The following is a 13,220-nucleotide window of genomic DNA, read 5'->3' as shown; positions in this document are numbered from 1 at the left end:
CACCTTTAGTTTGGGGCTTTGGAGAAAGACGCCAAGCTGCAGAGTAGGCTGGGAGGCTGGTGCTTCACAGGTGACTGTCAGCCAGGACCTGGACAGGGGAGACTGAAACCACATGGGAGGACCAGTGACCTTGGAGGCAGAGGCCTTCTCTGTATGTTGAGGGATAAACTGACTGTTGCAGGAGTGACTTCGGAGTTGACTGAAGGGAAGTACATGCACGAGACCTCTGCTCTTGGCCCCGCAGAGCGGAGCAGACCGGAGCAGTGATTCAGGGCTGGTCCAGGCTTTGTAGGTTCGGATCCTGGTCTTCCGCATTCAGCCTTTTCTAAGCATGCACCTTGCTGCATCTGGTCTGCTCCCGTCAGGTGGTGGTGTGAGGAGGCTGGAGACAGAACAGCAACCCGTGGGGGCGGCTGCGCTCCCCATGGCCCCGCTCATGCAGCTTAGCTGTTGGTGGGGTTGTTTACCTAAACAGGAAATGGGACAGATTTCAGTGGCTATGCCTTTGGCTTCTCACTGCTGCACACCCGTTCTCTTTGTAGCTCTGGATCTACTGGACAAGATGCTGACATTCAACCCCCACAAGAGGATTGAAGTGGAGCAGGCTCTGGCTCACCCGTACCTGGAGCAGTACTATGACCCAAGTGACGAGGTATAAGCCCTGAGGCCACCACAGCCATGTCCCCCAGCTAGGGGGCCCCTGCACAGGGTGGGGCTGGGGAGCACAGGAGGACAGGATCAAGGCTGGAGACCGTCATCATGGTCTGTGGCAGCAGAGGCACCGACCGCAGTGGCCGCCCTGAGGGGGAGAGGAGGTGGATACCTGCTGGGGAGCAGCTGGGTCAGTGGGGGCCCCAGTCCCTTGGGACTTGGTACTTCATGTCCTCCCTGGAGACACGAGGCTGTCATGTGAGGAGTGACCCACCCAGGGCCAGGCTCCCGTGCACGCTGGACGTCCCAGGGACATGCCCCGTGTCGTGTTCTCTCTAGGAAGGGCCCAGCTCCTTGGGTCTTTGCTTCTTCTGGGGGCTCAGTTTTGCCTTCTTTCTCTGAGGATAACCAAGAAAATGCAGTAAGAACCAAAAGTTTGGCTCCTTCTAGTATGATGAGTATGCAGGTGATGGGCCTTCATAGTCCTGTTTAAAAAGGGAGAACCAGGTAGAGTGTGTTAAAGGGAACTCGAGGAGGAAAGGAAAGAGAACGGTGGACGAGGAGAGCTGATAGTGAAAGAAGGAAGAAGTCGGGAGAGGAAGCGTTTCTCAGTCACTTCCCCAGAGATGAGTGAGGCCCCCTGCGAAGGTGCGACCCCAGGGTGCATGACGGGCAGCGCTGAGCATGGGGCTGGGGCTCTTCCTCGCCCTGTGAGCTGGACGTTCCTAAGCCCCGGGTCCTAATCCCAGGCCAGGTGGTGCCCCAGAGTCAGAGGGAGCGGGAGGGGTAAACGGATGGCGTGTGGAGGGTCTATAGGAGGGTGGCTGCGTCTCGTTCTGTTGTCCCCTTTTCAAGAGGCCAAAACTTAGTGCAGTTTGGGGTCCCTGTTTCCTTCCCCTTAAGGCCTGGTGTCAGGATTCCACGGAGAAGGTCAGGGAGGGCTAGGCGTCCACTCACCGACAGCAGTGTGGCCGTCAGGTCAGCTCTGCACCATGGCATCATTCAGGGCTTCTGACATTGAAATATAAGCATTAATAGACTGATTTCATCTGTTATCATCGAGTATGCATGTACTTAATTAGCTCTGATTATAGAGAGAGTACTGAAAAATGAAAACTTGCAGAAAAATACAAGAAAGATCACTTTGTAGTTTTGTCACTCAGTTATAATTATTAAAATTTTGGAATGTTTCCTTTTCGGTCTTACATTTCTATATCTAAATTTTAAAAATAAGCAGGGTTCATTTCGTTGAACAAATGTGGGCATGTTCCCACAATGTCACTCTTCCGTGCAGCTTCGTTTCTAATGGCTCCTTACTGTTTCTTCATCTAAAGATACTGTAATGAATTTAATCAGAGGCATTTACTTTGAGGATCAGGGGTTTGATGGTGTAAACAGCCCCCCACCAGCAGCAGCTCCCCAACAGCAGCAGGTTTCTGAGATTTCAATACACAGTAAAGTAAAACATTTGAAATATATTTGGGGAAACCTTGAGATGGACGCTGCTACTCCTCATGCTTTGTGCAGTGCCGTGGGCAGCGCAATGCGCCCTGCAGATGCCCACACCGGCGTGTGGAGTCCAGCCCCTGAGCCGCGCTCGTCCCATGAAGCAGTGAACAGTTGCCTAAGACATAACCACTTTTGTCTAAATGTTGTCTTTTCAAGCCCATCGCTGAAGCACCGTTCAAGTTTGACATGGAGTTGGATGATTTGCCCAAGGAAAAGCTCAAAGAACTCATTTTTGAGGAGACTGCTAGATTCCAGCCAGGATACAGATCTTAAATTTGTCAGGTACTTGGAGCTTTACCTGTAAACAAATCCTCGCAAGGGAGAGCGAGCAGAGATAAAATGTCATTAGAAAAAGAGGAACGCTTGTGGGTCTGCATGGGAGTTTGTGGGCCTCGGTGTGCTGGACAGTGCAGGTTGTTGGCCGATTATTTTTTTTTAAGTGTTAAAAAAAAAAAAGGAAATGCAAATCTTGTTTTTAGAGAATATATGAATGGGGAGAGAACAGGGCTTGTGTTAGAAGTCTGGAGATGGAGAGCTGTGACCACAGCGCAGTGGTACTGGAGTTGGAGGAACGGGTCCTGCCGTGGTGGGTGTCGGGGTTCTTCGCCGACATTTGTTCCATCCTCTCCTGCCTGCTCCTTTCAGCTCTTCATAGATTGGGGTCAGGCGGGGGGTTGGTCCCTGGTTGACTGTTGGTCTAGTCCAGGCTCAAGAGCAGGAGCTGCTCAAGGTGTTTCAAAGCGAGGGCGGGTGTGTAATCGGTCAGAAGGCACCGGAGGGTGGAGGGCCGCCTGCAGCTTGGGCCCCGCAGGAGGCCGTGCCTCTAGGAGAAGGGACATGTGTGAGCTGCGTGCGGGATCCGCAGGCAGGGCGGAGCTGGAACCACAGCTGGTAGAGTATCACCATCACCAAGGAGGGGTCAGGAGTCCTGACTGCCACCCATGCAAGGGATCTGAGGGCCTGCAGTCACGCCACCATCGAGTGCCTCTGAAACCCGGGGCTGCCCCTTCTGTAAAGCCATGTGTCACTCGATGCAGAAGAAAGAAGAAACCGTGGCTTTTCCGCTTGACACCGGGCATGGACAGTCTGACCAGAAACTGCCACCAGGGACGTGCCGCAGTGCGGCAGCCCTGCTGATCACAGCACAGGATGGAAGGACAGAGTGTGGCCGAGGTCCGGGCTGGGGCGGACGGCGGTACTGACGGAGGATGGCTGACATCAGAGCAGGAAGGGTCGCGGGAGAGGGTGGCAGTGGGGCTTGCAGACCAGAGGCTCAGACCGGGGTGGTGGTGGGAGATGCAGCGACCCCAGGGGAAAGCGGAGAGCAGACCGAAGAGACCCGACTCCTAGCCCGGCAGCTGGAGGTGGGGGTAAACCCTTGCTTGGACACACCCTAAAGGGCAGGCTCCAAGCCAGGCAGCGTTGAGGGAACGCAGGTGTGCAGATGGGAGCCACTATGGGGACGGGACAGTCTGGGGAGCACCTGTGTCTCACGCCCTGTGGGCAGGGCGACCTCTTTGGAGTGTGTGTCACCTACTAGGCTCTGCAGTGTCAGTTGCTACCGACAGAAAAGAAAGGCAGCCCCAGGACCCAGCCACACTCCCCCTCCTGCTCCCTCTCCCAGAGCCCACTCTCCTGTCCCTGTGTGCACACCAGGCGGGCTGGCTGCCTTTGGTAGATGAGATTTGTCTGGCCCTTTACAGACGAGGCTTGCTGACCCCTGACCTGGAAGATTGGGTTGAGCAGCTCCCTGGCCGTTCTCTTCCACGGTCGTTTCCCTTTGTGTTTGTGGGCCGCATTTCCTCGTCTTCTGGTCTCAGGGCGCACACGCCGCATGCTTCCTCGGGCTAGGCACGTGTTAAGAACCCAGTGAGCAGAGCAGACAGGACTGAACGTGGCCTCCAAGGAGCACGTGGTCTAAGGGGGAGAAAGACGCAGAACTGTCCTGCCCATTTGTAGTGCAGAACCACGTCTGGGGTTCTCGTGACTGTCAGCTTCCCAGTGTTTAGTCACCGCTGAGCACCTCCTGGTGCCAGGAGGGAGGAAGCAGAGAGAGACGGGGAAAGCCCAAGCTCTGCTTTCCAGCAGGACCCGCAGAAACAGACAGTGTGGCCGGTGCTCGACCAGGGAGGGCAGCCTGGCGACCGAGGGAGCCCTCGCCACAGAGTGCTGGGGGTGCGCTCCGCTGGTGGGGAGGCGTCGGGCCATGTGAGCCCTGGGAGGGCCCGGCTCTGAGGACGCCAACCCCAGGCGGGCCTGGGAGCATCAGGGCAGCTGACACTGGGGGCAGTCGGGTTGTCGGGATCTCAGAGAGCAGGGCCTCTCTCTGGGGTGGTTGGTCAGGGTGCTCCTGAGGCCGCAGGATGGTGCTGCTGACCAGGTGCCTCCTGGAGCCCAGGGCTGCCCTCCCAGGGTCCACCCCCTTTCCTGGAATCCAGCACTGCAGCCTGTCCTCAGTGGAGAGGGGTGGCAGACAGGTTGCGCTGTGTTTAGGTCACTTTCTCCAGGGGCACAGAAGGCACAGTATGTGCCCACAGCCTGATTTTCCCCAACTTTTCTCTTTTTTGCATTCTGTTTTTATTGCGGTGTAGTCAATTTACAATGTTACGTCAGTCTCTGGTGTGCACCGTGTTTGTCACGTACACATACGTGTATTCATTTTCATATTCTTTTTCATTAGGTTAGTACAGCGTACTGAGTAAGGTTCCCTGTGCTGTGCAGTGGGAACTTGGCTATCCGTTGGCTATATAGTAGTCAGTATCTGCTAGTCTCCAACTCCCAGTTTATCCCTTCCCACCCAGTGACCGTGTTTGTTCTCTGTGTCTGTGAATCTGTTTCTGTTTTGTAAATAAGTTCATTTGTGTCTTTTTTTTTTTTTCTTTTGATTCGGCATAAAGCAATATCATGTGGCATTTGTCTCTCTCTTTCTGGCTTCACTTAGAATGATGATCTTTGTCTGGGTCCATCCCATTTGCTGCGACATTTTTTAACTGACAGTTTTCACCTTTTCTAAAAGTTGGAGGTTTTCAGTGGACACCCCCATTCCCACCACGTAGATTCGTGATTAACACTTTACTTGCTTTGTCTTCTCACCCATCTGTTCATCTGTTCCTCCATGTGCCCATCAGTCCGTCTTATTTTTTTCATGTATTTCAAAGGAAATTGCCAGCATCTAGACTGACTTATAATTTAATCATTTAGAATATTTAAGTGAGCCCAGAAGAAGGTGGGGTGGGGGCCAGGCTCGCTCTCGGGTGTTTCTGTTTGTGATCGCAGCGGCATCCCGTGAAGCCGGCAATAGCCGGGGCACGACTGGGAGCTGTGGGAGGGTGGGGAGCATGCTGCTTAGTGTCATAGGTCGTGGCGGAGCTAGGCAGAGAATCCTGGTCCCTTAGATGCAGAATTCCCTTTTCTTACAGTTTCTGCAAAACTGCCCTGGACTAGATTTAGGTTTGCTCCCCCGGCGGGTCGAGGGACCATGGTTGTGAGTTCCCAGCCCGCAGAGAGGGTGGAGCTGTGACAGAGTCACACAGGGCAGTAGAGGAGGGGACAGCGGGCTGCATGGGAAACAGGCACTCGCAGCCACGGGGACCCTCGGGTGGAGGGACACCCCTGCTGGCAAATGTCCTTAGTGGAGGTCCTGAGCAGTCGTAAAGGGTCACAGTAGGTTCATTGTACTTTGTTTAAGGTGATCAGTTTTAGAAATGTGTGCGGTGGAGAGGTGCAGGTGGTTAGGACTCAGGGTCAGCCTCCTCCCCACAGCCGTCTCCTCACCAGCTTCCCCGAGAGGCTGGGGAGGGTGGCCGTGTGCCTGGCTTCTTCCTCAGGTGGACTGGTGACTAGGGACAGTAAGCTCCTGTTTCCCTTTGGTTTCGTTCAAGATGAAAGCATTTCAGGGCACTTTTGATTTCCTCCTGGCCTCTGGTTTGGTTGCGGTGTAGGACAGCGGTCACTTCCCACCGCTGAGCCCGCCTGCCATCACACTGGGGCCTGTGTGCACCTCCTTCCTGCCCTGACTCCAATGGCGTACAAAAACCCTCCCTCTGAAAGTGCCCGTGAGATCCCGGAGTGACACCCACCAGCAACCCTGTCCTATCAGGCAGCATCTCCAAGGGAAGGTCTGCTCTGTCTGCCTTTCGCCACACTTGGTGGCCTCCTGGCCATCCCCATGGGGTTTCCTTCCTGTGCCGAGAGCAGAGCGCGAGGTCTGAGCTGCCATGTTTCACTTCTCCCAAGGACGATCCAAATGGGGGTCAGTCTGTGGGTCAGCAGGCCCTCCCGGGGAGTCTGTGCATGTCCAAGAGCTGCTCGCCTATCAGTGGGTAGTGTGGCTTTGACCCGGAATATCTCAAGCGAAAGAGAGACGTCGGAAGAGTGATGGGGGCATGTGTTCTGGTGTTTGGGGTGCCGTGCTCCTGGTGGGCCTCTGAGGGCAGCCAGGGGCGGGAGAGCCCTGCCAAGGGCGCAGGGTGGGTGAGGGGTGCCATCTAGAGGGCCTGGCGGGGAGCAGCTGTCTGATCACCGATGATCTCTGGGTGATGGGACCCTATCTCTGGATCCGGGCCGCTGGCCACATTTCCAGCCAGCACTTTGTTTTGTTTGTGGTGCTTTATCCTGGGCAGAGAAAACCTGAGTGTTAAGAACACCCTTTCTGTTGCTTGTCTGGTTGATTTTGTCCCCCCGGTCATCCAGAGAGAAGGGCTTGCTGAGAATAGAGGGTGGCAGACAGGGTTTTGCTCACAAGCATATGAGCAGAGACGCTCAGACCCGGGTTCCCACCCTGGAGTGGTGAGCATTGCACGGTTAGGAAGGGGCATCTGGGCAGCGCTGGCGCCGGCTAGGCTGTGAGCAGGCCTGTGCCTTCCCTTCGAGTGTTCTGGAAACATCTGCTGGGAAGTGTCTGAGAGGAGGTGCCTGCGGCCAGGGCAGAGTCGGGGTGCTACAGGTGTTACTCGTGCTGCGGGCTCCGAGGGAAAGGACTTCTTTTGCAGGAGGGTTTTTCCTTTGCTTTTGCACTTTTCCTTTGTCTTAATGTTGCTGTCGGCGGTGTTTTCACGCGGGTTACCTTCACTCATAGGTTTGTCTGTCTGTTTCCCAATAGGACGGGGGCTCCGAGGACCAGATGTGCTCAGACTTCGGTGTTCTCCTCCCGGCTCCTGACCCCGGTCCTGTCTCCAGCCCGTCTCGGCCTGTCCACCTTGACTCCTTTGAGCCGTCGGAGGGGCAGTTTCTGGTAGTTGTGGCTTTTATGCTTTCAAAGAATTCCTTCAGTCCAGAGAACTGTTCCTGGCCCCTGTGCATCGCCCCGGTGGCCGTGGCAGTCTGTACTCTTGAGTGCACCTGCTGCTTACCGCCGCTTCAGTCACTAACCGCTTTCTGGTTTGAACGATGCAGTGGTCCTCCCCTCCTGAGTCCTCTGACCCCTCAGGCCCCTCGTCACTGTGCCCCACTTTCCGGGCCCCGAGGCAGTGCCAGCCCCTCTGCACGTCTCCTCCCAGCCTGTCTGGTCTGGCAGGGGCTCGCGGGCACCCGGGGGCACCTTCTCTTGTATCATGTTAGCCACTAGCATATGGGAGGTATGTACTATTTGCCCAGCTTTTAGAGAATTCGACCCTTTTTCTAAATCAAGGGGAGAAGTGCTGCACCCCACATTCCTGCTGCACCACTCGTAGAAGCTGGACACTTGCCAGAATGTGTCCGTGCAGCACTGGGTGTTTGCAGGACTTAACACAAAAAAAGATTTAAAGTGGCAGCTTCCCTCGGGATGCAGTGAGAGGTGTCCTAGGCTGTGGGAGGCTGCATGCCTGCTGTCTGGGGCAGAACTCTGCACCGGTGTCCTCGCCCCCAAGCCGCCTTCACCGTAACCACACTCATGCCTGAGTATTTAGCGGAGAGGAACACTGCGTCTTTAAATGAGAAAGTGTACAATTCTTTTTCCTCCTACAGCATGTCAGCATCTCAAGTTCATTTTCAACCTACGATATAGCAATTGTAATAAAGCCTTTGTGAGCTCATGACATGAAGCCCTGTTCTGTAGTCCAGTGCTCCCCGAGGTTCATGGCACTGCCGGGCCAGGGCGTCAGGAGGAGCTAGCACTCAGGCGTGTTTGGAGCTCTAGCCGTGTTTTCCCAATCTAAGTATCTGTCCCTGCCGCGCATACGGTGCCGTTGGCTCGGTGTCTGTCCCTTGCGGTGCCTCCTTGCCTCCCCCACTGCTCTCTGTGGTGAGAAACCTGCCTTGTTCAGTAATTACTGTGCCCTCGCATGACTGTTACAGCTTCTGTGCGGAGATGACTGTCCAAGTGCCACATGCCTATGATTGAAACGAAACTCTGTTGTTACCTCTGAGTTGTGTTCCACGGAAAATGCTATCCAGCAGCTCACTTAGGAAAAATAATTCTATTTTTAGCTTTTCAGTTCTCAGCTGTCCTTTTCTCTTGTTTGATTTTGACAGCGATGGAGAATGGGTTATATAAAGACTGCCTGCTAATATGAACAGAAATGCACTTGTAATTCATGAAAATAAATGTACATCTTCTATCTTCATATTCACGTTAAGATTCAGTGTTGATTTCCTCTGGATCAGTAGGTTCTGTTTGTGCTTAGGACAGGAACGCTCACTGGCCTCACTGTCCCGCCTGGGCACTGCCCAGACGCTGTGGTTTACAGGAGACGATTTAGAAGGCATTTCTGGAGGGTTCTTTCCCCCTTGGCACAGCGGAGGGTCAGTTCTGACAGGTTCCTTAACTCACATCCTGGGTCTGAACTGCTCTGTCCACTCGGCTGAAGCAGCCCGCACGTCTCAGGTTGGATTCTCTGGTTCTTCCTAAAGAGGGGCTGCCTGTGTCCCAGCCAAGCACTGGGAAGGGCGCCCCACACCCCCTGGCTGGGTCGGGGTGCTGCTGACTCATCTCCAAAAATCAGATGCACAGCTAGACTCGTGCCCTAAAATACACGGTTTTCACCTCTGAGCGCGGAGCTGCCCTGCAGAGGGCCCCGCAGCGTTGACGGAACAGATACATTGAAGAGTCATTTTCATTTTTAAAGGAACGTTGACAGTTTTGTTGCTCTCGTTTCTTTGTACTTTTTAAAAGGAAGGTTAGAGTTACTAGGAGATTAACTGAGCCCTCTAACTAGAAAGCCATAGCCTTGGCCACTAACACCTGGGGAGGGGGCTCTTCCCACCCCAGAGGCGCCCTGCAGTCAGGGCAGTGTGAAGCCACTGGCCGTGCCCCACACCGCTGTGGCCACGGTTGTGTGCTTTTCACTGGTCGTGCCAGACGTGGCTTCACAGAGCAGAGACTTGTCTTCACCCGGGTACCTGTGAGAGGCACACGGTGTCACGTGCGGTAGGCCCTTCACTTGGATCTTCCTGCACCCCTAGAAATGGACAGATTGGGTCGTCTGAATTCACGGCGATGATCCTGAAGGCCTCCGTTACGTGTGTGCAGAGAGCTCAGACTGATGGCTTTTGCAGTGTCTAAAAAGTAAGCAAAACTTCCCTGCCGAAGCATTCCAGTCTTCCCGCTGAGTATGAAACAAAGCACCTGGCCAGCCAGTTGGGTGGACGGCTGTGCTGGCAGTCACGCCAACCCGGGCCCGTGGGTGGCGTGCGGTGTGCGGGGCGCTCACACAGCGCCCGCCGCTGCTGGCGCAGCGCTGGGCGTGCGGGGCGCACATGCTTGTCGGCGGCCCTGAGTCAGGCGCACTGCCCGTGCCGTGCACCCATCCCGGTCGCACCGTTCAGAGAAGACTGTCTTACCTTTATTTGCTTCTGTGTTAATACAATTTTTAAATTGGTAACTTTTATATAGTATGGTAACAGTATGTTAATGCACACATGCTTTGGGTCCTTCCATAATCCTTTTATATTTGTAAATCAATGTTTTGGAGTAATCCCAAGTTTAAGGGAAATATTTTTGTAACCGTAGTGGTTTTGAAAATCTGAGGAGTCCTTTTGCTTATACAGTTTTAAAGCATCCATGCTTTAAAATCGCCGTGCTGGTGTTTGAAACACGGTGCCTCCAGAGTGCAGACGAGCAGCGTGTCCCAGCAGAGTGAGGCCTGGTCTCACTGCGGCCCGGCCGCGTGCCAGGAGCAGCGGGGTTCGGAGGGGCTTCACCTGAAGCTCGCTGCCTGTTTTCCGAGCTGTTTATCCGTGTAGAGCGCCCAGGCGAGTTCCGAAACGGCTTTGTCTCTGCTTTGTATGGTCAGTGCCTTGTCGGTATCGTAGCCCAGAACTCTGAATAGGCTGTCCAGTACAGTGGTCAGGTGAAAAATGTTAAAGGAAGATTTTATGAAGAATCTGAATGTTTATTCATTATATTGTTACAACTTAACATTTGTTTGTGGCATTTGTGATTTGGTTAATCTGTATAAAAATTGTAAGTAGAAAGGTTTATATTTCATCTTAATTCTTTTGATGTTGTAAACGTACTTTTTAAAAGATGGATTATTTGAATGTTTATGGCACCTGACTTGTTAAAAAAAACTTACAAAAAAAATTAGAATCATTAAATTGCGTCCCTGTGTTACCAAAATGACATAATACTGTGCATGTATAGTTGAATTGGGATTTCACACGTGAAAATATGAAATCAACTTTCCCCAGTAAGTGTGTCTTCTGACTTGACTTTGCTTGTGGTCCTTGGGGATGGAGCTTCTGCATCCATGGCGTCTTAGAGTCCATGTGGCTTCCCACGTCGTCCTCAGACCTTGGCCCCGGGGGAGGACAGCAGTGCCACGGGCGTCTCCTCTCGCACCCCGCCAACCTGGGGCTCTGCACGGGGCACAGGCCGCCTCTTTCAGACCAGGAAACCATGACTGTGTTAGGGACCATCTGACACTGGCTCTTGTCAGCACCGGGCATCCCATGGCGCCTTGCTGACAAGAACAGTGGGGGCCGTGTCTCCAGTGGGGCAGGACCCATGGGAGAGGTGGTCACAGTGCTGGGTGTCCAGCGTCATGCCTGCACATGAGCAGTGAGCCTTCGTGAGTGCCTCCTCATGTCCCTTACTTCGGTGGTGAGGTGGGACTGCAGCGTCTGCTCAGCAGCTGGCTGTTCTCTGTTCATCTGAGAGAGAAAAATGCCCGAAAGTTCCTTCCCCCCGAATAGGGGGTTGCAGATGGGTGTTCGGGGGGTGTCACCTCTGCTTCCCCTGAGAAAGTGATGCAGTGGCTGTCCTCTCGACCCGTAGGAGACCCTTAATGTGACCGTCTTTCCACTCCACACAGGGTCCAGTAGCTGTCTCGCCTGTTGCCCGGGACAGCTGAGGACCCAGGTCACTCTAGCTGGAGGGGAGGAGGCCCCTGTATCGTCCCGGGGGGCATGGGACATAGGCCAGGGGAGTGAGAAGCTGGACAAGGCGGGTGCCTGTCTGCCTGCCGCCCGCTTTGGCCCATGCGGTGGTGGGAGTGGTGACCCGCAGTCAGGGGACCTGGAGGTGTGGGCCAGGGGACGCCGGGCTCAGCCGGTCACCCGTGGGAGGCCAGTGCGGATGAGGAGCAGCAGGGTGGTAGCGGTGACGGGAGGGGAGGCTGGCCACCCTGAGTGTGGATCACCCCCCAGGAGACCTCCCTCTGCTCAGTGGGTGCTGGCCAGACACCTGGCCAAAGCCAGTCTCTGGAGTCACCAGCCTCTGAGGGGCAGAGGGGACCTGCAGCCAGGAGCTTTGTGACAGTCACTGTGTCTGTCATTCCTCAAAAACACGTGGATTTAAAAGCCGGGCCTTTATGGCAGGAATGTGAAGATGATCCATTTTGATCTGAAAGCAAAGCTTGCCTCTGAGAGGATCAGGAGACCCTTGGGGGTCAGCACTCCCTTCCAGGGCCCTGAGAGCCACCCCGGGCAATGGCTCAGAAAAGAGGCACATCCTTGTTCCGAAATCAGAGGCTTCTGTAATGACTGATGTCTAGAGGAGCCATTTCCTGTCCTCTTCCTCCCCTTCACCCTGTTTCCCAGTCTCTTCCTGAAATTGGGAGTCTGAGGGAGTCCGTGTGTAACAGTGTCCCGTGTGCACACGTCGGGTGTCAACATGCTTGCCCCGGACCGAGCGGAAGCAGGTGCTGGGGCAGGACGGCAGCCCCTGGTGTGCTGGGTTGTGTCCAAGGGTAGCTTCCAGCTCTTCTTGCTGGACACTGGACAGCCGGCTGTGGCCGCAGGCTGGGGGGAGACATGCTAGGGAGTAGAGACATCAGATGGGGGGCACCTCACTGGGTGGGAGTCGGGGGTTACTCTTGAATTTCTTGGCCAGAGGAGCAGGGGTGCCAGTGCCCCTTTGTGAGTGTGATGTAAAGTGACAGAAGCCTGGGATCAGCCGGGGAAATGGTGGGAGGACTAGGAGGGCACTTCTGTGTAGTAGGGGTTGGGGGCAGTGGCCTGGGGCATTTGGGGCAGAGAATAAAGAATTGGGATTTTTCTCTTTTCCTTTTTTAAATGTATTTGCAGAGAGGATGTAATTAGGTTCACTTAACTTATTTTATTTTGATGGCAGTACTGGAGATTGGACCCAGGACCTCATGCGTGCTAGACACCCACCCTACCACTGAACTGTACCCTCCCCCCTGGGTTTCTTCAGTTGCTTTTGAAAGTCTTTGCTGTACTTACACAGTGGTGTTTTTCAAATTTTCAAATACTTTTTATCACCAGTGCCTTTTCATGAAAGGAAATCAGTAGAAGTTCACCTGCTCTGAATAAGCAAGGGTGGGGCAGCCCAGACCCCTACCTGTCTCCCTCCCACAGGGAGCAGAATGTTCTTTCCCCAGAGGGACCAGAAGATGATTGTGGAAGCTGTAGAGAGAAGAGCAGGTGCTACAAAAGAGACAGCAGTGGAGGCAGAACAAGACCACAGAGGACACCATGTGCAGTGTGGACCGGGGGGCCGGGGCCTCGCCAGCAGGTTAGCTGGGGTCATCCTCCTGATTTAAAAGTGCAGGAAAAGTGATAAGCCCACCAAGAAGTCAAAACTAAGGTTGCAGGGCAGCGGTAGGTAGATGGTGAGGAGGGGGAACAGAGCCTCCAGCGTGGCTGCTGGTCTGTGAGTCCAGGTACCCCGAGCACCG

General features: G+C 54.3%; 1 protein-coding gene across 2 annotated transcripts in view; it reads left to right on the top strand.

Moving 5' to 3' along the window:
* The window catches only part of MAPK1 (mitogen-activated protein kinase 1), a 72,770-nt gene extending 64,065 nt beyond the window's left edge, over positions 1–8,705 (top strand). For both annotated transcript variants that reach the window (XM_064481006.1, XM_031443158.2), the window contains exons 7-9: positions 543–652; positions 2,317–2,442; positions 7,262–8,705. In XM_064481006.1, the coding sequence (XP_064337076.1) occupies positions 543–652; positions 2,317–2,433 (227 nt within the window). In that variant the 3' untranslated portion in view covers positions 2,434–2,442; positions 7,262–8,705. The remainder of the gene's footprint in view (positions 1–542; positions 653–2,316; positions 2,443–7,261) is intronic.
* Positions 8,706–13,220: the final 4,515 nt, after the last annotated feature.

Source organism: Camelus dromedarius, chromosome 31 (genome assembly GCF_036321535.1).
Source record: "Camelus dromedarius isolate mCamDro1 chromosome 31, mCamDro1.pat, whole genome shotgun sequence".
Classification (NCBI taxonomy): Eukaryota; Metazoa; Chordata; class Mammalia; order Artiodactyla; family Camelidae; genus Camelus; species Camelus dromedarius.
This window is presented reverse-complemented; position numbering and strand designations above follow the sequence as displayed.